This window comes from Mastigoproctus giganteus, chromosome 13 (assembly GCF_048544385.1).
Source record: "Mastigoproctus giganteus isolate SK-2022 chromosome 13, ASM4854438v1, whole genome shotgun sequence".
In the NCBI taxonomy this organism is placed as follows: domain Eukaryota; kingdom Metazoa; phylum Arthropoda; class Arachnida; order Uropygi; family Thelyphonidae; genus Mastigoproctus; species Mastigoproctus giganteus.
In genome coordinates this window covers 156,478,658-156,505,482 of record NC_143587.1, presented here as the reverse complement: position 1 = coordinate 156,505,482, position 26,825 = coordinate 156,478,658, and the positions used below count along the sequence as shown (strand labels likewise).

Sequence of the window (26,825 nt, the reverse complement as noted above, 5' to 3'; positions counted from 1 at the left end):
AGTTTTTTGATGGCACAAGACCTTTTTGGAAGGATATAAAGCTGTTGAAGATGAACCACGTGCAGGGAGACCTGTCTCCGCAACAACAGAAGATAAGGGTTTGATTGCGTCTGACCAGTTGTTGGCTGTGACACTGATGGCATGTGAGCTGAACATGCATCACCGAACCAACTGTCCATAACATTTTTTAAGAGCACTTGGGCATGTGCAAAAACAGTGTCAAAAAATTTCACTAAAGAACAAAAACAAAATTGAAACAACCTCTTCCTCAACTTTCTTGAACATGTTGAAACTGAGCTAGAGTTCCTTCAGTGAATGATAACATGTGATGAAACATGGATTATTGAGTACAATCCAGAAACAAAAATACAATACAGAGTGAAGAGTGGCACACTATAATTTGTTATGCCTGAAGAAAACACAAACGAGCAAATTTAGATGTGTTTTTTTTTTTTTTTCAAAGAGTTCATGCTTTAAGGTAAGACTATCAGCCAATGTTTCTACTGAGAAGTCCTTGAATATCAATGGAAAAGGGTTCTGTGCATCCAACTTGAAAAGGCCAAAAACTAGATTTTGCATCACGATGCACCCTCCACTGTGTAATGTCTGTTATGGAGTTTTTGCCCTCCAAAAACATTCCAGTGCTGCTGGATTCGCCACATTCTGCAGATCTGTTGACATGCAATTTTTTTTTTTTTTCTTTTTCCAAAGATCAAGAATTGCATTTACATTGTTTTGAGATAATCAGCAACATCCACAGTGCTGTAACCAATGCATAAAGGACCTCATAGAAGAAGAAAGCTTCCAGCAGTGCTTCAAAGGATGAAAGGAGCACTATATATTATGTGTAGCTTCCAAAGCTACTTTGAATTAGAGACCTTCAGTTACAGAAAGTTTTTTATACAAATCAGTCTCATTATTGTGTATGTGTAAAAAGAAAAAATTGGCTAATTTAAACAAAGCATATTGTTATATACTGCCCAATTTCAGTAACTATTTCAAGGGTCAACTACGGCAATTGAGAAAAGCCATCAATATGCAAGCTCTTTTCGGTAACAAACCATATTCAAGCAGCAATAATAAGGGAACGATATAGACTGATGTTGAATTTTGGTTATAAAGCTTAGGCCAATATATGCCAAATAAGTTTATCATCATTGCAAGCATATGACTTACTGTTGAGTTGGAAAACTAGATTTAAAAAAAAAAACTTTTTGTTCATGTAGTCTTTCGACATTCTGGGTGTATATTTTTTACACAATTTTTTTTTTTTTTTTTTGTTTTAAGTTAGTATTTGCATTAGTTGAGGCATATGATGGAAGAAAGCAAGTTTTTATACAGCATCAGCCAAAAAAAAAAAAAAACCTGTCCCTAAAAGTTCTTCCTGATAATATGTAATCTGACTACATATTACATTTATAATTTAGTATAGTTGAACTTTTTTCAGGAAAAAATTCAATTAAAATAAATTCATTTATTTAATTACAATTTTTCATTGAATAATGAAAAATTTTTATAATTCTCCATTCTCTAATTTAAATTAGTTCACTTTTTTTCTTTTTTACTTTGTACAGTTTACACACACACACACACACACACACACACACGGTCTGGCACAAAAATGAGACTGATTTGTATAAAAAATTATTGTAAAAACTTTCCGCAACTGAAGGTCTCTAATTCAAAGTAGCTTTGGAAGCTACACATAATATATAATTAAATTATGCATAGATACAGCAGACAAAAAATTAGTCACCTGTGTAATTTTTCAGTGACATGTAATTCCACCTATGGCTGAATCACTTGAATTTTCATTGGTATTTATTCACCTGAACACCTTAAATAGTTTGTATCAGTATTAGACTATTCTGAGAACAGTTGATTCATTTAGGGTTCATGGATACTGTTGTTTCTCACTTTCCATTCAAGATGATCCCATACATTCTCTATAGGATTTAAATTTGGTTACTTGGCTGGCCGATTTAAATGCGCTACCATTCCCTCATGTTGCTTATGCCAGTTTAAAACAGTAGAGCTGCTGTGATCCAGTTGTCCTCGAATATTTCCTGGATGTCTATTGAAATCATTCCTTCATAATTATCGAAAATGTGAGGGAATGAGAAGTATGGATGGATCATGAGAACCCCTCAGATGTTCAGTTAAAGGCATAACCTGATCAATCAGAATATTTCTATAGCCAGCATGATTCATTCTGAATAGTATTTCAACTTGAATGTCATTTATGTCATCTGGTCACATTTGGCTGACATCTCATAGATTCCATGTTGGAATGGGATTTTTCTGGAAGAAAGATGCTTTTTTTGTGGTATCTATTAAATGCCAAACAAAAAAATTCTCACAATTCATAGTATATCCACTTGAGATCGATGGGTCAACTGTTGATGACCCTGCTCGGGTAGCTAACAAACTAAATGAATATTTTGCATCGACATTCACACATGAGGAGTTATTCAGCGAGGGGAATGCCAGAGGTGTATTCAACTCTAGCAGTAAGCTAGAGAATCTTGTAATAACTGAGAGCAAAGTGGAGGAGAAATTGTTGAAGATAAACACAAGAAAGGCACCTGGGGTGGATGGGATCTATCCAGTTATATTAAAGGAGGCAGCAAAGGAGGTAAGCAAACCCTTAGCCATAATTATGAGAGCTTCCTTGGACTCAGGGGAGGTACCCATTGACTGGAGATGTGCAAATGTGACCCCAATTCACAAAGGGGGATCAAAGGCTGACACAAGTAATTATAGACCTGTGAGTTTAACTTCTGTTCCCGGAAAATTAATGGAGGCACTGGTGAAAGAAGCACTGCAGGATCATCTAGACAAGACTTCAGTTATAGCTAGGACACAGCATGGTTTTGTTAAGGGGAAGTCTTGCCTGACCAATTTGATTGGATACTATGATGCAGTCACAAAAGAACTGGATGCAGGGAATAACTTTGATATTATATACTTGGATCTTAGAAAGGCTTTTGATACTGTTGCACATGGAAGACTGCTGCACAAATTGGAGCAGTGTGGCATTGGAGGCAAGTTGCTGCTATGGATAAAGGGGTGGTTGAGGGGGAGAAGACAGAGAGTGGTAATCAATGGACACTGCTCATCGTGGACTAATGTTATTAGTGGAGTCCCTCAGGGTTCAGTATTGGGGCCTTTATTGTTTTCTGTATTTATAAATGATATTGATGATGGTATATCAGGCTTAATGTCCAAGTTTGCAGACGATACGAAGGTTGGCAGGGTTGTCAAGGACACTACTGACACTATGCTGCTGCAACAGGATTTGGAAAGGTTGAGCAGATGGGCTTCGAGGTGGCAAATGCAGTTTAACATTGACAAATGTAAAGTACTACATATGGGAAACAGCAACCCCAGAGCAACGTATCAACTCTGTGGTACTACACTGACAGTGGTAGAGAATGAAAGGGACCTGGGGGTGGTGGTGCAGGCAGATATGAAGTTCTCTGAGCAGTGCAGACGAGCTGCAAGAGTAGCTCATGGTGTATTGTCAATGATATATAGGAATTTTTCTAGCAGGGATAAGGAGGTGATTATTCCCTTGTATAAGGCAATGGTCAGGCCACACCTAGAGTACTGTATACAGGCCTGGAGGCCTCATTTCAGGAAGGATGTAGAGCTGCTGGAACGAGTACAGAGAAGGGCAACTAGATTGGTGAATGGGACAAAGGGGTTCTCTTACGAAGAAAGGCTTAAGTTTTGCAAATTACAGTGTCTGGAAACTAGGCACCAGCGGGGTGATCTGATAGAGGTGTACAAAGCCTTGAATGGTTTGAGCATGCTCAATGCTGATGGGATTCTTCCTCTAGCTCAGAAAAATCACCTGAGAGGGCATAAATTCAAATTGAGGAAAGACAGATGTAGGATAGATGTGCGGAAATTTGCCTTTAGCCAGCGGGTGGTTGGTGGGTGGAACAGACTTCCATCCCTTGTCGTGGAAGTTGATAGCCTAAATAAGTTTAAGGCTCAGCTGGACAGGTATTTCGAACGAACAGAGGGGTGAAGTGGAAGTGGTTATTTTTATTTATTTATGTTACTTTTTTTTTTTTTTTTTTGGCTGATGCTGCATAAGCTTGCTTTCTTGCATCAAATGCCTCTACTAATGCTAATGCTAATGCTAATGCTAATATTATAATGAAAATAAAAAAAAAAATTAGCATTAGTTGAGACATACGATGCAAGAAAGCAAGCTCATGCAGCATCAGCAAAAAAAAAAAAAAAACTCCCATTTCACCCATGCATTCACTCCAAATGCCCGTCTAGCTCAGCCTTAAATTTATTGAAGCTATCAACTTCCACAACAACAGATGGAAATCTGTTCCTACAATCAACTACCTGCTGGCTAAAGGCAAACTTCTGCACATCTATTCTACAATTGTCTTTCCTTACTTTAAATCTATGTCCCCTCAGGTTCTTAATCTGAGCAAGCGGTAGTATTCCATCAGCATTGAGCCTGCTCAAACTATTCAAGTCCTTATCCACCTCAATCAGATCACCTCGCAGGTGCCTAGTCTCCAGATGCTGCAACTTGCAGAACTTAAGCCTCTCTTGGTAAGAGTACCCCTGTGTTCCTCTCACCAATTTTGTTGCCCTTCTCTGTACTCGTTCTAGCAACTCTACATCCTTCCTGAAATGAGGACTCCAGACCTGTATGCAGTACTCAAGGTGTGGCCTGACCATTGCCTTATACAAGGGGATAATCACCTCCTTGTTTCTGCTAGCAAAATTCCTATATATCATTGACAAGAGACCAGGAGCTATTCTTTCTGCCTGTCTGCACTGCTTAGAAAGCTTCATATCTGATTGCACAATTATCCCCCAGGTCCTTTTTCATTCTCCACTACCCCGAGTATAGTAACACACAGTTGGTACATTATTCTGCTACCCATATTCAGTTACTTTACATTTGTCAAAATTAAACTTCAGTTGCTACCTCTCATGCCATCTGCTCAACTTTTCTAGATCCTGTTGCAGTAGTTTACTGTCATTAACAACCCTGCCAACCTTCGTATCGTCTGCAAACTTGGACATTAAGCCTGATATACCTTCATCAATATCATTGATAAATAGAGAAAACAACAAGGGACCGAACACTGGGAGACTCCACTAATAACATTAGTCTATGAAGAGCAGTGTCCACTGATTACCACTCTGTCTTCTCCAACTAAACCATCTCTTTATCTATAGCAACAATTTTGCCTTAATGTCATACTGCTCCAATTTGTACAGCAGGCTTCTAGAAGCAACAGTATCAAAAACTTTCGTAAAATCCAAGTTTATGATATCAAAATAATTTTTTTGCATCTAGTTCCTTTGTGACCACATCATAGTATCCAATGAAATTTGTCAGCCAAGTCTTCCCCTTAACAAACCCATGCTGTGTCTTAACTATAACTGAAGTCTTGTCCAAATGAACCTGCAGTGCTTTTAACCAATGACTCCATTATTTTCCCTGTAAGAGAAGTTAAACTAACAGGTTTGTAATTACTCATGTCACCCTTTTGACCCCCTTTGTGAATTGGGGACCTACCCTGAGTCCAAGAAAAACTTTGGTAATTATGGTTAAGGGTTTGATTACTTCATTTGTTGCCTCCTTTTATATAACTGGATAGATTCCATCCCAGGTGCCTATGTTCAACTTCAACAATTTCTCCTCCACTTAGTTATTAAAAAATTGTTTAGCTCCCTGCTAGAGTTTGATAAGCTTCTGGCCTCCGCTTCCCTACAGATCTTCCGCATGTGTGAATGTAGATGCAAAATATTCATTCAGTTTGTCGGCTACCTCAGCAGGAGCTGACCGGGCTAGCCGAGTGGGTAAAGTACCTGCCCGGCAACCCAAAGGTCGCGGGTTCGATTCTTGCCTCGGGCTTGGATCAAAGTACTGCAAAAACCTTGGGAGGTGCAATATGGCCACTGAAGCCGATGCGCCAACAACTACCAAATCAAAAAAAAAAAAAAAAAAAACACCTCAGCAGGATCATCAACAATCGAACCATCGCTATCAGGTGGACCAATGTTTATATACATGAAAGTTTATATACATGAAAAAATCTTTGGTGTTTTTCTTTGCATCCTTTGCCAAAGATTTCTCATAATCTGCCTTTGCTTTCCTAATCTCTTTTGTGACTTGATTACAAACTAGCTTGGCTAAGGTAAAAAAAGCCAACACGAGAACGGTGAGAAGCGTCTGATAACTTACGTGGAAAATTAGTTTCCTGACACCGGACTCTAGTGCTGCTCGCTCGGTAAAGAGACGGTAGGTGTTATCGGTCTCGAGCTGAAATCAAGAAGGATATATTGTTTGAAAGGTAGGCATGGCAAACGATGAAATGGATGGTGGTGGGCACAACAGACTGTGTAATCATTGATTGGCATTATAATATGCATTTATGAATAAAGAACGGTGTATAATAGTTATGATTCACTGTTTTTTTTCTCATTATTAAAAGCAGATTTTTGGAGTTTGTGAATGTTTTTACTATATTGTTGATTTTAGGCTTGGTTACGAAAAAAGGAAAAGGTTTCTTTATTTTTTTGTTATATTTCGTAACCTGACCTTAAAAATAATATCTTAAACTGTTGCTTCCTTTAAAACACACACACACACATGTATATAGTAAATCACTATTGAGGTTTTAATTGATGTTATGATACGTGTGTATCTGCACAAGTGTCTTTAAAAGTACAGTAATAAAAAATTAATATTTTGTTAATAAAAAGTTTATGCGCTAGTCCACCTGTGATTCTAAAGAAAAAAAGGTTAAGTTACCTCCTCCACTTTGGGAGGGGTTCAAGCTCCCATGGGATTCAAGTGGAGGTAACCTGACCTTTTTTCACCATTTTGGAAAGTGTTCATTAGGTCATATGCAATTGGGGCAAGTTATCATTAGTGCTACTAAAGTGATACTAAACTGATGTTATTATCTGTTGTGTTCGCATGCCAATCAGCACATTGTTTGCCACGCCCTACCTGTCAATCAATATATCATTCTTGACTTTGCTCCAGACTGATAACACCTACTGTCTGCTTACCGAGCGAGCAGCGCTAGAGTGCCGCATTGGGAAACTAATTTTTTGCGTAAGTTATCCAACGTTTCTCGTGTTGGCTTTCTTTACCTTCGCCACTAGCTTATATCTACCATAGTTTTCTGTCATTTGATAATTTATATGTACCCTTTGCATTTTTATTCTGTGAAACGAGTCTTATTAATTCATCTGTCATCCAGTTAGGCCTAAACCTTGAACAGTACTTAGTTGGGAAAAAAAAATCTAGTAGCTTCCAAGATTACTTCCCATATAGAATTTTCTGTTGGTAACATCATCATTTGGTTTCATTGTATAGAATTTAAAAACTGTCTAAGACCACTGTAGTCATGGTCACCGTTATGAAAGCAAAAACCCTTCTTTTTGCCTCTGATGGTAGTTACATCTTTAACTAAATCCCACATTGTGATTACTGGCACCTAATGGTTCCTTTATCTGCATATTCTTTATGCACGAATAATCAGATCAAGAGTATTACTGCCTCCCGAACATGCTGCTGCTGTAGAAAACAATTATCCAATAAATCAAGTGGACCAATCTGATTCATCCCCTTACTTCTAGAGTTTATATACCTTGCTAATGTGCGAGTGACCAACCCACCAGTTTCAGTCAATATCTAGGAAGTTAAAATACCCCATTATAAGACAATCTGATTTACTGCCCAACTATTTCTCTCTACAATTGTTCATTGTACTCATTAGGCCTATAGCATGATAAGAAATAGCATAGTGTGTGTGTATATATATCAGTCCGAGGTGCATTATAATATTATCAAGTAATCAAAAACATTAATTTTATTATTTTATTGTTAATTAAATTGTATTTAAATGGAAATCATTGAATGGAACCCAGACTAGAGCTGAGAAGCAAAGATCTCAGACTAGCGAGAGTGCTGTGACTTGGGGGAGAAACAAAGGGGGCGATTCTCCAACGCATCAGTCTGAAAAAATGTGAGGTTTGCCGACCTTTCTAAAACAGGTCTCTATAAGCCAGGAAGGATGTCTTTGTGTGTGCTAGATGTCTAGTGTGTAAAGAAATTGGGAGCCAACTCGGCGTTCTGATGGGCATTTATGAGAGCTTGAAGTGTTGGGTAAATGCCCTCTAAGAAATTAATGAGGGGTCCATCAATCTCTCAATGGCAGAGTTCACTCCTGTGCATCAGGCAACACAGAGGCAATCTCCAAGGCAGAATGCGCTGGTCCCAAGGGAACTAGTTATTGTTGGTGACTCTATTGTCAGGGAGATGAGGAATATACTATGCAAGAAGAATAGGTGGAACAGGACCAGAGTATACCTGCCAGAGGCAAAAGTTGATGAATTTGTAGAGCAGATATCATCTTTTAAGGGCACAAAAGGTGATTTTGTTGTAGACGTTGGAACCAATGACATTAAGAGTACGAGATCTGCAGATTTACTCAACAAGTACAGGTCAATGTTGAAAAAAGTTGTGGGTTAGGGTTGAATGTGGAAGTGTCTGCAGTTCTGCCCAGACAAGATAGGAGGGAGTATATGATGAGAGCCTTGTTGATCAACTCGGCCCTGGAGAAATTGTGCAAGGCTCAAGATGTAGAATTTTTTTCAGCCTGGTCTTGTTGACAGGAGAAACTGCTTCTAAAGGGATGGGGTACACTTAAATAGAAAGGGTGCAAGAATATTTGCTGATGCTATCAAGGCAGTGTTAGGTAGGTTGGAAAATTGCTAGTTTGGGGGTATACACTGACTAAAAGGTTAACAGTGGCCACAGGCAGAAGTGATTTTTGCACTGCTTCTATTAGAATTTGCAGCAGCCTGGAAAGCAAGGCAATGGAGATTTCGAGGACTGCTGGGAGTCATAGTGGAACAAATAAATACATCGGCTGTATTAGGGTAACTAAGAGTAGCAACAGGTGCATGTATACTTGCATGTACACCAATGCTAGGAGTATAGTTAACAAATTCGATGAGCTTGAAGTGCTAGTCAAGACATCAAAAGCAGATATTGTTGGGATATCAGACCCGTGGTGTCACACAGACATAAGCAGTGCAGAATTGGAATTTGGGGAGTACAATGTGTACAGAAAGGATAGACAAGACAGGAAAGGAGGAGGGGTTATGCTGTTAGTTAAGAAACACATAAAATCTAAGGAAGTGCATCCAGTTGATGTTTGTGAACAATGCAATGCTGAGTCTGTTTGGTGTAACAAGCACTGGGAAAGGAAAAATGACAGTAGGTGTGTGTGTTATAGGCCTAATGAATCTGATGAGTATAATGAGCAATTTTGCAGAGAAAAAGAGTGGGCCAGTAAATCAGAATGTGTTATAATGTAAGATTTTAACCTTCCAGATATTGACTGGAAATTGTGGATTGGTCACTCGCACACCATCAAGACTTTTATGGATTTATGGAATGACATGTTTTCTACAGCAACATGTTTGAGAGGCATCCAGAGGGAGTAATACTCTTGATAAAGTAACCACTGGGTGACAGTGATCACAATGTACTAATGTGGGAATTACTTAAAGATGTAACTACTGTCAAGGATAAAGGGAAGGGCTTTTGCTTTTGTAAAGGTTATTACAGGGGTCTCAGACAAGTTTTAAATTCTGTACAGTTGGATCAACTGATGATGTTACTAATGTTAAATTCTAAATGGGAAGCCTTCCGGGAGTTAATTTTGGAGGCTACTATACTTTTCATTCCAACTAAGAAATACTGTTCTAGGTTTAGGCCTAAATGAATGTCAGATTAACTAATGAGGTTCTTGCAGAGAAGAAAAAATGTATCGGATGTATGTAAAGTATCAGGTGATACAGAAGCCTATGGCAGATATAAACTAGTCTGTAATCAAGTCAAAGGAGGTTAGGCAGGCTGATTATGAGAAATCCTTGGCAAAGGATCCAAAGAAAACAGCAAGGAGTTCTTTACTTATGTAAACTCTAGAAGGAAAGGGATGAATCAGATTGGACCACTTAACATAGATGGGTTGACTATTGATGATCATGCTAATATAGCTGATAAATCGAATGAGTATTTTGCATCTACATTCACACATGAGGAGTTATTCAATGAGGGGAGTGCTAGAAGTTTATCAAGCTCTAACAGGGAGCTAAGTGATTTTGTAATAACTGAGAGCAATGTGGAGGAGAAATTGTTGAAGTTGAACATGAAAAAGGCACCTGGGATGGATGGGATCTATCCAGTTATATTAAAGGAGGCAGCAAAGAAGTAAGCAAATGCTTAGCCATAATTATGAGAGCTTCCTTGGACTCAGTGGAGGTACCCATGGACAGGAAGTGTGCAAATGTATCACCAATTCACAAAGGGGGTTCAAAAGGTGACCCAAATAACTATAGACCTGTTAGTTTAACTTTTGTTTCAGGAAAATTGGAATTGCTGGTTAAAGAAGCATTGCAGGATCATCTAGACAAGACTGCAGTAATAGTTAAGACACAGCATGGTTTTGTTAAAGGGAGGTCTTGTCTGACAAATTTGATTGGATACTATGATGTGGTCACAAAGGAAATGGATGCAGGGAATAACTTTGATATCATATACTTGGATTGTAGGAAAGCTTTTGATACTATTGTACATGGAAGACTGCTGTACAAATTGGAGAGGTATGGCATTAAGGGTAAGTTGCTACAATGGATAAAGGGATGGTTGAGTAGGAGACAGAAAAGTGGTAAACAATGGACACTGCTCTTTGGACAAATGTTATTAGTGTAGTTCCCCAGTGTTCAGTGCTGGGCTCATTATTATTTTGTTTATTAATCTATGATATTGATGAAGGTATATCAGGATTAATGTCCATGTCTGCAGATGGTGCAAAGGTTGGCAGGGTTGAAAACAACAGTATGCTACACCAACTGGATCTAGATAAGTTGGGCAAATGGGCTGAAAAGCGGCAACTGAAGTTTAACATTGCATATGGGTAGCAATAACCAAAGAGAAACGTACCAACTGTGTGGTACTACACTCGGGGAAGTGGAAAGTGAAAAAGACCTGGGAGTAATTGTGCAGTCAAATATGAAGTTCTCTGAGCAGTGCAGACATGCGGCGAGGGCAGGTCATGGAGTCTTGTCATTGATATATAGGAATTTTTCTAGCAGGGATGGGGAGGTGATTATCCCATTATATATAAGGCATTGGTCAGGCAACAAGATTTGTGAGGAGAACAAAAGGGTGCTCTTACCAAGAAAGGTTTAAATTCTGCAAATTGCAGCACCTGGAGAGTAGGCACCTGCAAGGTGATCTGATTGAGGTGTATAAGGCCTTGAATGGGTTGAGCAAGCTGAATGTTGATGGGATTCTTCCTATTGCTCAGATTAAGAGCCTGAGGGGGCACAGATTCAAATTGAGGAAGGACAGTTGTAGAATAGATGTTCAGAAATTTTCCTTTAGCGGGTAGTTGATTGATGGAACAGACTTCCATATTTTGTTGTGGAAGTTGATAGCCTAAATAAATTTAAGTCTGAGCTGGACAGGCATTTGGAACAAATGGAGGGGTGAAATGGGAAGGGGGTTTTTTTTTTTTTTTTTTTTTGGATGATGCTGCATAAGCCTGTTTTCTCATCATATGCCTCTACTAATGCAAACACACTCACATAAAATACACTCTCAATTTGGTTTTCCCAGTGCTTAAAGGTAAGCTGCAGCCATTATCAACCCACTGCAGGATGGAAGCCTCTACAATTTATGTTGAAGAAAATGGACCAAAATCTAGTATGGGTTGGCAGATTGACCGTATTTAGTAGTCAGGGGCTTGAATCCTGGTCTACTCTAAGAGTGTGTGCTATTGCACTCCCACTCCTGACCACTCAGCTACAAAGCCCAATTCCTACTGCTTATGTCACACCATACTGACTCAACATTGCACTGTCCACTAATGTCAACTGGACGCACTTCCTTAGATTTTGTTTGTTAACTAACAACATAACCCTTCTTATCCTTTCTGTACACATTGTACTTCCCAAATTCCAATTCTGCATTCCTTATATCTGTGTGAAACCACATCCCTGATATTCCAACAATACCTGCCTTTGGGTCTTGACCAGTACCTCAAATTCACCAAATTTATTTACTATACTCCTAGCATTAGTGTACAAGCAAGTATATATGCCCCTGTTCTTACTCTTTATTTACTTGTTCCTTGATGACTCCCAGCAGTCTTTGAAATCCCCGGCATCTTGCTTTCCAGGCTGCTTTTCATTCCAATAGAAGCAGTGCAAGGATCACTTTCATCTCTGCCCGTGGCCACTGTTAATCTATTGATCTGTGAACCCCCCCCCCAAGCTAGCAGTTTTCTGACCCACCTAACACCTCCTCGATAGCATCGGAAATCTTCTTGCACCCTTTCTATTTAAGTGTATCCCATCCCTGTAGAAGCAGTCTCCTGTTAGAATGTGCCACAAGAGTAGAGTTCCACTGTTGATAAAGGAGGTGGTTGCCATTAAAAGCCATAGTGTTGTTTTATCACTTTCAGTTTTGTAATATTTTGTGTATATTTTAATTTTATCTATATTTTTATTGCTTTTAACTCTGCCATTATGAGTTTTTTTATTTTTACATCAAAATTTTAACCTGTTTGATTATTTTAATTTTAATAAAGTTTTGGTCATATATGGTTGGTGTATTCATTTGCAGTTACCAACCTCTGAAGCCTATTTAAAGAACCATCATTATTATCCTATATATAACAAACTTTTCTTTCCAAAGAAGAAAGGTCCATACTCTTTGTGAAACTTCATCATCCAAAAGGCAAAATTCCACCACGTTTACAATTTTGTGAGTATGCTGCCATCTACTGCAGCATATATATATTTTCATGTTGGCGATTAAGAATTCGAAGGTTTCTTCGATTACATGGAAGTAGTTTCAGCTTTGTATCATGTATCCTATTCACACAATGTTTTAGTTTTGCAAAGGAAGTTTGTGTAGACCATGTATTTTGACCTGTTTCATATATTTTACTCTATCACATGATATTAAGCTCAGTTTCTTGATGTTATGTGTCTTTAGTATCAGCAGCCTTATAATCATAATATATACAAGAGTCCCCACCATTGGTCTGACTTGAAGGGAAAAGTGTGTGTGTGTGTGTGTATGGACAGAGTGGCTCAAAATAAGCTGAACAGTTTGTTTTCTCTGTAACTTTACAACAAAATGTAATAAATGAACTATCTAAACGGTGAAGAAAGCTTTATTCTTAGAATTTTTTTACACCATATGTGAAAAATAATATCGGCCAAATGACCGCCTCCTTTCCTGCTCGCAAACATGTGCGCTTCTCACAGTGTTTGCTATGGCATTTCTCAGAGTTTCAGGAGATATTGCGGCTATCTTATCCTGGATGTTCTCTTTTAGGGCCTCTATGGTTTGAGGGTTATTAGCATACACTTCATCCTTCAGATAGCCCCAAAGGAAAAAAAAAGTCTGGGCCAGCCAAATCCAGTGAGCGCAGTGGCCACACATCACCATTTATTGAAATAGTGGGAAAATGCTTCTTTAGGAGGTCCATTGTGGCTTGAGCGGTGTTAGCTGTGGTGCCATCTTGTTGGAACCACATTGTGGTCTTCTGGTAGCTGTGGCATCAACAAATTTTCAACCATTGTCCTATAGTGCTCTCCATTGACTGTCTAAACAACATCATCATTCTTGAAGAAATAAGGTCCAATGATGTGTTCAGCTGTTACGGCACACCAAACCGTTACCTTAGCTAGATGCAGTGGGCTCTGGTGAGTTATTCTTGGGTTCACACTGCCCCAAAATTGACAGTTTTGTTTATCAACAAAGCCACTTAACTGAAAATGTGCTTCGTTGCTCATCATCAAATTTGAAATAATTCTCATTTTTTGTGAGGTTTATGAAGGCACGGGTGTATTCCAGACACTTGCTTGTCTTCGGGATGAAGGGCTTGGACTAATTGAATCATGTACGAAAAGTGATTCAAGTGCTTAAGCAGAATTCACTGCAGCGACAAGAGATCGTCAATTGAGCAGAGCGTCTTCTGGTCAATGTTTGGGGTTGATCTGGAACATTCTCCCATACACATGCAATGTTTTCCATTGATCAGCCACTACAAGGTTTTCCAGTGTGTCTGGCATCAGCAACAGTTCTCCTTTCTTCAAAATTTCAAACCGCAGTGTAAATTGTGTTCCTACTAGGTGCCTCGTGAGCGTTATAAAATTGTCTATATGCTTGTTGTGTTAGAATAACTGACTGATTTGTTTTCCAAAAACATTGACTGTTTTGGTGCACTGAGCAATTGTGTATCTCTCCATAATTAAATTCTCCAATGGTTATCTGTAAGATAAACACAAAAAATTACAAACCTAAAAAGAACTAAAAAAAATTGTCATATATTTTTTTTAAATGGTCAGCTTTGTGTGTGTGTGTCTGTAAAATAGCATAGCATAGCCTCATTCTGTGTCAGTAGCAATGAACAAGAGTTTGCTATTTTAGTGCACCACCACCCTGTATCTCATTTGAAATGATTTGTATATTGTCATCTGTGTTCGGGTTTCATTAACAACACAGGTAACAATACCTACTTAATGACCAATATTATCCCAAAAAAAAGGTCAAAATTCTTATGGATAATATTGGTAATGACATATACTTTAATTAGCCAGGAGTTGGCTTTGCACTAGCAATGCAAAGCCAACTCAGTTTGCTTTGCATTGCTCAATATTTACAGTATATGCCATTTTTGTGGGGACCATCTTTTGCCTGTAATGCAGCCCACACAGGGGCTCTCATCTGGTGAGTATGGGCTTGGCACACCGAGGGGCTCACATCTGGTGAGTATGGGCTTGGCACACCCAGGGTCCTGAGCTGGATATCATCATTCTTCTCTTTCTTGGTGATTTCCTTCTACTTTTCTCTTTTTCTAAGGGTGAGTTGGGAATTTTTTTTTTTTTTTGGCTGGTGCAGCATAAACCTCAAGCTTTCTTGCACCATATAGCTAATAATAATAATTTCTTGATAAAAGTACCATTATCAGCTGAATGGTTGGTTGTAGCTTCGAATATCCTTTTCCAGTAGGACCCAAACATACTCAGTTGGTTTGAGATTGGATGGAAGGAGAATTCAGTAGTCACCTGCCAGGTGTTTTGGCATGATACATTGTCTTGTTGATCTCGGAGTTGTTTGGATAAGGTACTTCCGTAGCCAGGTGGGAAGGAGCAGCAGTGCTTAGCACACGCTTCTTGATTAGACCGGGGTTTGAGCCCGTCACCACCAAATACTGAGGATACGGAAAGGTCAGCGAATGACCACTGCATATCCCGGAGCAATATGGCCTTAGTTGCTAATGCTCCTAAAAACCAAATAACAAACAAACAATAAAAGTTGTCTGGATACATTGTCATTGTGAAGGAGCATACATGGTTATCAATGATAGAAAAGTAGGTGTTCCCACTGAGCTATTGATTAATGGTGATTGGAAGACCCAGGGAATGCCACGAAAATAGTCCTCAAACCATAACACCACTGCATCCAGTGCTGTGGCCTTCTATTGCTTCCTCCAAATGTTGATATGGCAATCAGCATGATAAAGTTGGAAATGAGATTCTTCAGACCAGGCAACAGATTTCCACATATTGACGGTACAGTGTTGGTGCTGACATGTCCATGTAATAGCAGTTTTTGTCTTGTACTGAGCATGAGCACCCATGATGGCCATCAACTGCCATAGCCTATACAAGATAATGTCCAATGTATAGTCTGTGTGGGTGGATATTAGGCTTGCTATTCCTGTTCTACCGTATGGTTTGCTGGACCACTTTGCTGCACTGCTGCTGCTGCTGCTGTGTTATGAGATGAGACACAGCCATCATTGTGGTAGTCAACTTACAAGGCTGTTCCACATATGACCTTTGGCTGGTTGTTTGATGGCTGTTGAGCCAGTCACAGTAGACTTGTGACACCACAAAATGTGACAACTTATTTTTGGATGTTGTTGGGATATATACTGGTACCTGCATGCCTTGCCTCCACAATTATTCCACATTCGAAGTCAGAAAGATCTCAACACATGACTCATTCTTCCACTCATACACTTAAAAATTGATCACAGTGTGTGTGTGTGTGTGTGTGTGGAAATGGCTTATATTAGCCATTCCTGATTTTGAGCGTTCACTGGTACCATAGGTCAGTCCATTCCTACATGAGTAATGCAGTACTGAGGCAACTTTTGGCAAAGCACATCCACAGTACATTAAGTAGTTAACCTAGTTTGACAATGCTATGGACAAAATGAGGCTATTTCCTATTTTTACAACAATGTTCATAATTAATCAGTCATTTGCAGTTTGAACTTTGGAAATTGTTTTCAGTTTAGGAATTAAAATTACAATCTTTATTTTTGCCATTTTTTTTTTATCACAAGAAATGTGTTTTTTTTTTTTTTTTTTTTTTGTAATATTTAGGACCTACTGAACTATCTAGATAAATTTTTAATTTTGCTTTCTTTTGCATAATTAATAATAATGTACTTTCTTGTAGCATGGATGAGTAGCACAGTTTTTCTCAGAGTGTTTGATTCTAAAAAAAGTACCATAGAACTTCTTCCAGTATCTTCTGTTCATGAGCATCCAAAAGGAAATGATTACCCTGGTTATTTTGCTGATGTAATAATCAATAAGGACCTGAGGTATTTTATGTCTAAGTTGACAATTTTGAATTATGAAGTACTGGGAATGGAATAGCTTAGCTTCAATATTGTTTACTATTCTGCCCTTCATTCTTCTAACTATGCACATATTGCAGCCACTGCTCACCACATTTATTCTATAAGTATTAAATGTTTGCTAATATATATTCTGTTCAAAGATTCATTCACTGATTCATTATTAGCTTTTCATATATCCAGTATTTACATAATGCAGGAAACTATGATTCAGATTAGCCTTCCCTCAGCCAATGTTGAATTCATTATAATGTGGTTCATATTTCAAGTAATTAAAAAAAAATTTTTTTTTTTTTTTTTTTTTTACAGAAATATTTGGCTCAGATCCATAGATAAGTAGTACCAGACAAGCACAATTCCCCCCCCCCCAAGATAATTGCATATACTTGTTATGCATAGATTAATCATGCTGCCTTGTGGTTGCTGTCAAGTTGCATATTCAGAAGTTCTCTCACCCTATCTCAAAATTATTATATGTGCATAGCTTCATCATCACAGTATTACTGATGCCCATGATAAGACAAAACGTCTGGAACTGATGGAAAAAATTACATGTAACGAAGGCAATCGATAACATCAGTGAGTCTTGGAATTTGCTATGACTTCGTACAAGATAGGGAAACTAAATTCCAAGTCTCACTGATGTTATCGATTGCCTTCATTACATGGCACAAGATTCTCTGGTTTTTATCTGTCCAATGCAAGCAGACACCAGCCACATGGCAACCATAGCCAGGATCAGTGTGGGTGATATAGATGAGTTTCTACCCTTTACCAATGATGAACTGCAGGAGTAAGATCTCTGTGTTGCTTTGGAAAAATGAAAGAATCTGATCCCACTGCAGTGTTCTCCCCAGAAAATTTTGCCAGCCAGCCAGGTGGCATCATGAAGTAGCCTGGTGAGGAAGTGTAATACTTTGCAATATTATGAAATTTTCTGTTATTTATAAATGTGACTTAAGCAATCCAGAGCAAAACTTAATTGCATAATTTAACATTATATGCTCCTGTTGCATTGACCTCGATTGCATAGTACATTCAAATTAACATCGAGATTAGTAAGCAGTACTATACGGTTCTGCGAGAATCAATTAAATTCACCAGGCGGTGAACCCATTCGATAGGTCCTGGGGAGACCTAATCTCCCAACAAATTCATGCACTGATTGTGTAGTGAAAGTTCTCACATCGAGATCGGTGTGCAGTATGATACTGCACACTGATCTCTATCAATATTAATTCGAATGTACTACGCAATTGAGGTTGTAAAGAAAAATTTTGCGTAATAAGTGGGGGGGAAAGCCTAGTGTTGTCCATTCTGAATTCACTTTTAAATACAGGCAGCCCGTGGAACCTTATAAGTGTCATATATTTCTAAAGCTGTGTTTACAACTGGATACACATATCCAAATTTGTATGTGATATGTGCCTAATGTGATAAGCTGCAATACATCAGCTCATACAAATTATTATGACATTGTTTCTGCATTAACGTTTCTAGATACATTTTGTATATAGTTAGTTATTTTACCTTATACATGAAAGGCCACAAAACTGGTGCACGTATACAGTTTCTTTGCAAATAATACAGGACATTTTAATCATTTTTCCAGAACAGAATGGCTTTTGCTCATGTTCATTTTTGCTTTGTGTTTTTTTTTTTTTTTTTTACTTTTGTACCATAATTTACAATTGTGATCCAAAAGTAAAATCTTGCTAATTTGGACTTCATTTCTATAATTCAAACCTGGCTTTTTTTTTTTTTTTTTTTTTTTTTATATACGAATGTTATTATGCAGAATGGCAATCTTCTTCAAATGAGAATTTATTATCACTTTGTAAAAGAATTTTTCAAAAGGAAAAATTAAATGCAATGATACGTGCCATGAACTAAAACTTTAAAATATTTATATATAATAATAATCTATATGTAATTAAATTCTACACTTTATTTTATGTGATTTCAACAAAAGTAATATACATTCCTGAATAACTCCTCATGTGTGAAGGTGGTAGATGTCTTTCATCAACCGGTGAAATACCACCACTTTGCTTATTGGGGGCTTGAAGTGGTGAAACCCATGTTTAGTCTCTAGAGCAAAGTTTCCGGCATCCCCCTCCCCCCATACTTCTCATTCAACCCATGCACGGTACTAAGTACTATAGGTTTTGGTACCTTTCGTGTTTGGGGTTTTCATTAAAAAAAAATAATAATAAAAATACACAGCAAATTTTTCCTCATCTGATAGCATTTGTCAGCTTAATTCTTAATTTTTTTTTTTTTAATGAGATTATTATTTTAAAATGTAATCTCATATTTATATATATTAATTAGTACAAGTACTGTTACACGTATCCAGATAAGTAAACATATACATTCTTCTCTTTCTTGGTGATTCTCTCTCTCACTCAGAGTAACTCAGAAATTTTTTTTTTGGCTGGTACAGCTTAAGCCTCAGGCTTCCTTGCACCATATGGCTAATAATAAAAATAATATCTACATAATTTAACAAAAAATTTTTTACTTTAAATTTCACACAAAAATAGTATCTCCATTAGGGAGTTGCCAGAAATGCATCCTACACATCGGGTAGGGGTTATCTTATTCGTATTATTTCTAAATATTAGCATTAGAAGAGACATATTATGCAACAAAGCAAGCTTATATAGCATCATCCAAAAAAAATCCTTGCCGTTTCACCCATCCATTCACTCCAAACGTTTGTTTAGTTCAGCCTTGAATTTATTTAAGCTGTCAACTTCCACAGACAGATGAAAGTTTGTTCCAGAAATCAACCACCCAGTGGCTAAAGACAAATTTCCACACATCTATTCTACAACTGTCTTTCTCAATTTGAATTTATGCCCCCTCAGGTGCGGACCCTGAGCAGGAGCATTGAGCTTGCTCAAACCATTCAAGGCCTTATACACCTCAATTAGATCACCTTGCAGGTGCCTAGTCTCCACACAGCACCTATCTTGGTAACAGCAACCCTTTTTTCCACTAACTAATCTTGTTGCCCTTCTCCATACTCGTTCTAGTAGCTCAACATCTTTCCTAAAATGAGGCTTCCAGTACTGTATCCAGTGCTCAAGGTGTGGCCTGACCATTGTCTTATACAAGGGGATAATTATCTCCTTATCCTTGCTAGAAAAATTCCTATATATTATTGACAAGATCCCATGAGCTACTCTTGCAGCCTGTCTGCACTGCTCAGAAAACTTCATATCTGACTGAACAATTACCCCCAGGTCTTTTTCATTTTCTGTTACCCTGAGTGTAGTACTGCACAGTTGGTATGTTACTCTGGAGTTACTGCAGTACTTTGCATTTGTCAATGTTAAACTTCATTTGCCACCTCTCAGCCATCTACTCAACTTTTCTAGATCCTGTTCTAGATCCCTACCAACCTTCATATCATCTGCAAACTTGGACATTAAGCCTGATATACCTTCATCAATATCATTGATAAATACAGAAACAACAATAGGCCCAACATGGACCCCTGGGGAATTTCACTAATAACATTTGACCTTTTCCCCTGATGGTAGTTGCATCTTTTGAGTAAATCTCACATCAGTGCACTGTGATCACTGCCACCTAGTGGTTCCTTTATCTGCAGATTCCTAATGCATGAATAATCACTGTTTATAATCAGGTCAAGAGTATTACTTCCTCTGGTTGCCTCTTTGACATGCTGCTGTAGAAAACAGTCATCCAATAAATCCACAAAAGTCTTTCTATTGTGTGAGTTACGAACACACAACTTCCAGTCTATATCTGGGAAGCTAAAATTAGCATCAGCACTTTCAAGCTTAATGGATGACGATACATAGCCAGAAACTCTGAGTGAAGTGGCAAGAGATTAGCATTAGTAGAGGCATGTGATGCAAGAAAGCAAGCTTAGCATCAGCCAAAAAAAAAAAAAAAACTTCCACTTCATCCCTCCGTTCATTCGAAATACTTATCCAGCTGAGCCTTAAATTTATTTAGGCTCTCAACTTCCACAACAAGGGATGGAAGTCTGTTCCACCAACCAACTACCCGCTGGCTAAAGGCAAATTTTTGCACATCTATCCTACATCTGTCTTTCCTCAATTTGAATTTATGCCCTCTCAGGTGATTATTCTGAGCAAGAGGCAGAATCCCATCAGCATTGAGCATGCTCAAACCATTCAAGGCTTTATACACCTCTATCAGATCACCTCGCTGGTGCCTAGTCTCCAGACACTGTAATTTGCAAATTTTAAGCTGTTTCTTCATAAGAGCAACACTTTGTTCCCTTCACTAATCTTGTTGCCCTTCTCTGTACTAGTTCCAGCAGCTCTATATCCGTCTTGAAATGAGGCCTCCAGACCTGTATATACAGTACTCAAGGTGTGGTCGGACCATTGCCTTATACAAGGGAATAATCAATTCCTTATCCCTGCTAGAAAAATTCCTGTATATCATTGATAAGACACCATGAGCTACACTTGCAGCCGGTCTGCACTGCTCAGAGAACTTCATATCTGCCTGCACAATTACCCCCAGGTCCTTTTCTTTCTCTACCACTGTCAGTGTAGTACCACAGAGTTGGTATGCTGCTCTGGGGTTGCTGTTTCCCATATGTAGTACTTTACATTTGTCAATGCTAAACTTCATTTGCCACCTCTCAGCCCATCCGCTCAACCTTTCAAGATCCTGTTGCAGCAGCGTAGTGTCCTTAACAACCCTGCCAACCTTTGTATCGTCTGCAGACTTGGACATTAAGCTTGATATACCATCATCAATATTATTTATAAATACAGAAAAAAATAATGGACCCAACACTGAACCCTGAGGGACTCCACTAATAACATTAGTCCACAATGAGCAGTGTCCATTGATTACCACTCTCTGCCTTCTCCCCCTCAACCACCCCTTTATCCATAGCAGCAATTTGCCTCCATTGCCACACTGCTCCAATTTGTGCAACAGTATGAAAAGCCTTTCTAAGATCCAAGAATATAATATCAAAGTTATTCCCTGCATCCAGTTCTTTTGTGATTGCATCATAGTATCCAATCAAATTGGTCAGACAAGACTTCCCCTTAACAAAACCATACTGTGTCCAAGCTATAAATGAAGTCCTGTCTAGATGATCCTGCAGTGCTTCTTTAACCAGTGCCTCCATTAATTTTCAGGCGCCTCCGTAGCCAGGTGGGAAGGAGCAGCAGTGCGTAGCACACGCTTCTTGATTAGACCAGGGTTCGAGCCCGTCACCACCAAATATGGAGGATGCGGAAAGGTCAGGGAATGACCACCGCATATCCCGGAGAAATATGGCCTTAGTTGCTAATGCTCCTAAAAACCAAATAAACAAACAAACCATTAATTTTCCTGGAACAGAAGTTAAACTCACAGGTCTATAATTACTTGTGTCAGCCTTTGATCCTCCTTTGTGAATTGGGGTCACATTTGCACATCTCCAGTCAATGGGTACCTCCCCTGAGTCCAAGGAAGCTCTCATAATTATGGCTAAGGGCTTGCTTACTTCCTTTGCTGCCTGCTTTAATATAACTGGATAGATCCCATCCACCCCAGGTGCCTTTCTTGTGTTTATCTTGAACAATTTCTCCTCCACGTTACTCTCAGTTATTTCAAGTAAGTTAGATAGCGTACTGCCAGAGTTGAATACACCTCTGGCATTCCCCTTGCTGAATAACTCCTCATGTGTGAATGTCGATGCAACATATTCATTTAGTTTGTTAGCTACCTGAGCAGGATCATCAACAGTTGAACCGTCGATATGAAGTGAACCAATCTGATTCATCCCCTTCCTTCTAGAGTTTACATAAGTAAAGAACTCTTTGCATCCTTTGCCAAAGATTTTTCGTAATCTGCCTCGCCTGCCTAATCTCCTTTGCAACTCTGTTAGAGATCAACTTATATCTATCATAGGCTTCTGTGTGCTGTGTTAATTTTTATGTATCCCATGCATTTTTCTTCTCTGCCATATGTCTCATTAGTTCATCTGACATCCATTTAGGCCTAAACCTTGAACAATATTTCTTAGTTGGTATGTAAAGCTTAGTAGCTTCCAACATAAGTTCTTTGAATGCGTCCCATTTTGAATTTGATGTTGGTAACATCATCAGTTGGTCCCACTGTATAGAATTTAAATACTGTCTTAGACCATTGTAGTCGCCTTTACGAAAGCAATAATCCTTTCCTTTACCCCTGATGGTGGTTACCTCTTTGAGTAAATCCCACTTCAGCACACTGTGATCACTGCCACCTAGTGATTCCTCTATCTGCAGATTCTTAATGCATGAAGAATCACTACTGATAATCAAATCAAGAGTATTACTCCCTCTAGTTGCCTCCCAATCATGCTGATGTAGAAAACAATCATCCAATAAATCCACAAAAGCCTTGCTAGTGTGTGAGTGACCAACACACAAATTCCAGTCAGTATCTGGGAAATTAATATCCCCCATTATAAGACTCTCTAATTTACTGGCCCACTCTATTTCCCTGTACAGTTTCTAATTATACTCATCAGAGTCATTAGGCTTATATAGCACAATCCTACTCTCAATTTTGATCTCCCAATGCTTATGTCACACCAAACTGACTCGACACTGCACTGTCCTGCGATGTCGACTGGCTTCACTTCCTTGGATTTTGTGTTTCTTAACTAATAGCATAACCCCTCACCCTTTCCTATCCTGTCTGTCCTTTCTGTGGACGTTGTACTCCCCAAATTGCATTCCTTATATCTGTGTGACACCACGTGTCTGATGTCCGAACAATATCTGCCTTTAATGCTTTGAGCAATACCTCAAATTTATTTACCAAACTCGTAGCATTGGTGTACATGCAAGTATACATGCACCTGTTCTTTTTCTTAGCTACCCTAACACAACCCATGTGTTTACTTCTACCGCAATGACTCCCAGCAGTCTCTGAAATATCCTGCAGCTTGTTTTCCAGGCTTCTGCTCATTCCAATAGAAGCAGTGCAAGAATCACTTTCACCTCTGCCAGTGGCTACTGTTAATCTATTAGTCCTTGTATCCCCCCCCAAGCTAGCAGTTTTCCGACCCACCTAACACTGCCTCGATAGCATCAGCAAATATTCTTGCACCCTTTCGATTTAAGTGTATCCCATCCCTGTAGAAGCAGTCCCTTCTGTTAACAAGTACAGACCAGACTGAAAAAAATTCTACCCCTTGAGCCTTTCACAAATCTTTCCAGGGCCGAATTGATCAACAAGGCTCTTATCATATACAGTCTGTCCTCGTATAGCACAATAGTTGCGTTCCTAGAAACCCTCGTGCAATGCAAAATCGTGCAATATAAACGACAGGCCCTATGGGAAAAGTGGGGTTAGGTGCCGACCACCCAAGATTGAACACACATTTGGAACCAAAACATTACCAAACACAATAAATAATCGGGTAATTTTAATCGTTATAAAATACTTACGTATTGTATAACAATGGTCCTTTAGGTTGTCATAGACATTCTCTCAGATATGCCAGACAAGCTGTTCTTGCTACCTGGGAGTCTAAAACGCTGACGGAACTGATATTCGGGTGACACTCAAGTCAAAGTGGACCCAATTTCGGCGAAGTCCGGACGGTCTATGACAGCCAAATCTTCTGCTTGCACCTTCACGATGGTAGGACTGTTAGTAATCCTGGGTATAACCTTCATGCACAAGTACATGGTGGGTGACCACCCAGGTGTGAACCAACGTAAGCAGGGGTCGAGGTGTGGTGCCCACACCACATGGAGGAACGTCGCCCCTCTATGTTACCAGGCAGTACTAGGTGGTAGATGACTCTCATCAACCGGTGAAATACCACCACTTTGCTTATTGGAGGCTTGAAGTGGTGGAACCCATATTTAGTCTCTAGAGCTAAGTTCCGGCCAACCCTTCCCTATCTCTTCCATCATGCAGTATGACTGATTTTTGAGGTTATGATGAATGTCGTGGCGAGATACAATATTCCCTACATTTCGAGGGTACAGCTCTAAAACGGTGTTCGCAGACCGGCCGCTAGTTAGTACACCGGACTGAACCTATTGGTAACTCTCTAGGAAGCTTCCGGATCAGCTAGTGTATAATCTTGCTACCTCTACTCTGCCAGATAGTGACTGGAGGGAGTCCGAGTAGTGTGTATGCGGGGAGCATTGTCGAGGCCACGTTATGTCAAGGATCTGGGTATATTCTTACCACATGTACGCCCTATCCAAAAATTTCATTACTTCATACAGCATGTCCCACCCACTTTTTCTTACTATTGAAAATACACCATGAATTGTCAAAATAATAGAGCAAGCTTATCTGCGAAAAGATCTAAACCTCCCAAGGACTTCCTAATTCATTTCACAAATATACGTGGTCTCAATTCTAATCTCAACGATGTCCATTTCCACTTGCAGTCTTCCAAACCCCATGTACTTTTTCTGACTGAATCTCAGTTATCAGTTGATTCAACTACTGCTCATCTCAGATGTCCAAATTATTTGCTGTATGATTCCTTTCGCCTCAAAGGTGGTACTTGTGCATATGTCCGTTCTGATATTCCCTGTCAGAGACTTGGCAATTTGGAATCTCCTCTCTTTGATCTTCTCTGGCTTAAAATCTCTCTACCTCATTGTGTCAAATTCATCTGTTGTCTCTACCATTCTCCCAACTCCACTAATCACTTGGAGCTCTTTGACTTCCTCTTGTTGCAGCTTGACTTTCTCCAGTCCAACTTTCCTAACAGTGAGGTAATTTTCCTTGGTGATTTTAACGTTCACAACTCCAGCTGGCTTCCGTTTTCTAGTCACACCGACCCAGCAGGTCGGGATGCTGAGGCTTTTGCAATTACTAATGACCTAGCACAGATTGTTCATTTACCTACAAGAATACCGGACAATCCTAATCATACAGCCAATACGCTTGATCTTTTTCTCACAAACAACCCTTCTAAGTACAAGGTTGAAGTGAGAGGTCCTTTAGGCACTTCAGATCACAACTTGGTGATTGTCTCTTCTCCAATGGAACCTTTATCTCATGGCTATTCCCAACCTCGTATTGTTTGGCATTACAAGAATGCAAAATGGGATGACCTGCGAGACTTCTTTTCTTCTTTTCCTTGGTCTGATTACTGTTTCAAAACTTCTGATGTCAACGTTTGCTCAGATTGTGTCAGTGAAATTATTCTTGCAGGAATCCTTTATCCCACACTCCACTTTAAAATCTTGTCCTTTATCTAAACCTTGGTTTTCCAATAAATGTGCTAAGGCTGTCCAAGAGAAGAACGTTGCATATCGTAATTGGCTTGTTTCTAATTCTTCAGTTTCATTTTCTGCTTACACCAAAGCTCACAACAATTGTAAAGCAGTTATTAATCAGTCCAAACTAGAGTTTGAACAGGCTAAGAGTAGAAAACTTGCTTCTTGCCCTAATGGTAGCTGAGCATTCTGGTCTCTTCCCAAAGCTATTGGCCGCAACTTTTGCCCATCTCTGCTCTCACCTCTGTCCAAACCAGATGGTTCTGTTGTCACTTCAGCCAAGGATAAAGCTGACCTGCTAGCATCCCATTTTTCTTCGAGCTCATGTATTAATGATCTTGGTAAAACACCTCCCACCATTCCTAACACGCTCCATTCAATGCCTCCTGTGGTCTTCCGTCAAAAGGATATCAGAAGGATTTTGATGAATCTTGATGCTAAGAAAGCTCCAGGTCCTGATGGTATTTCTCCACTTGTTCTCAAAACCTGTGCTCCTGAACTTACACCTATTCTTTGCCGCCTTTTTTCACTTTCTTATTCCAAAGGAGTTTTTCCTTCTGCTTGGAAATTTGCTCCTATCCAGCCAGTTCCTAAAAAGGGTGACAAATCCCTCCCATCCAATTATCGTCCCATTGCAATTACTTCTACTCTTTCGAAAGTGATGGAGAAATCAATTAACCGCCAACTCTTAAACTACCTAGAAACCTTCCGTCTGATCAACGATCGCCAGTATGGATTCCGTCAGTGTCGATCCACTGGTGATATTCTGGCTTATGTTACCCATTTATGGACTAATTCAATGGAAAGGTTCGGTGAAACACAAGTA

The 26,825-nt window shown here is 39.1% G+C and overlaps 1 protein-coding gene across 1 annotated transcript in view; it reads left to right on the top strand.

Annotated features, from left to right (window-relative positions):
* LOC150076545 (uncharacterized) overlaps positions 1–26,825 on the top strand; it is a 120,720-nt gene that overhangs the window by 29,346 nt on the left and 64,549 nt on the right. The window contains exon 3 of the mRNA XM_090387199.1: positions 16,562–16,709. Within this exon, the coding sequence (XP_090243325.1) occupies positions 16,562–16,709 (148 nt within the window). The remainder of the gene's footprint in view (positions 1–16,561; positions 16,710–26,825) is intronic.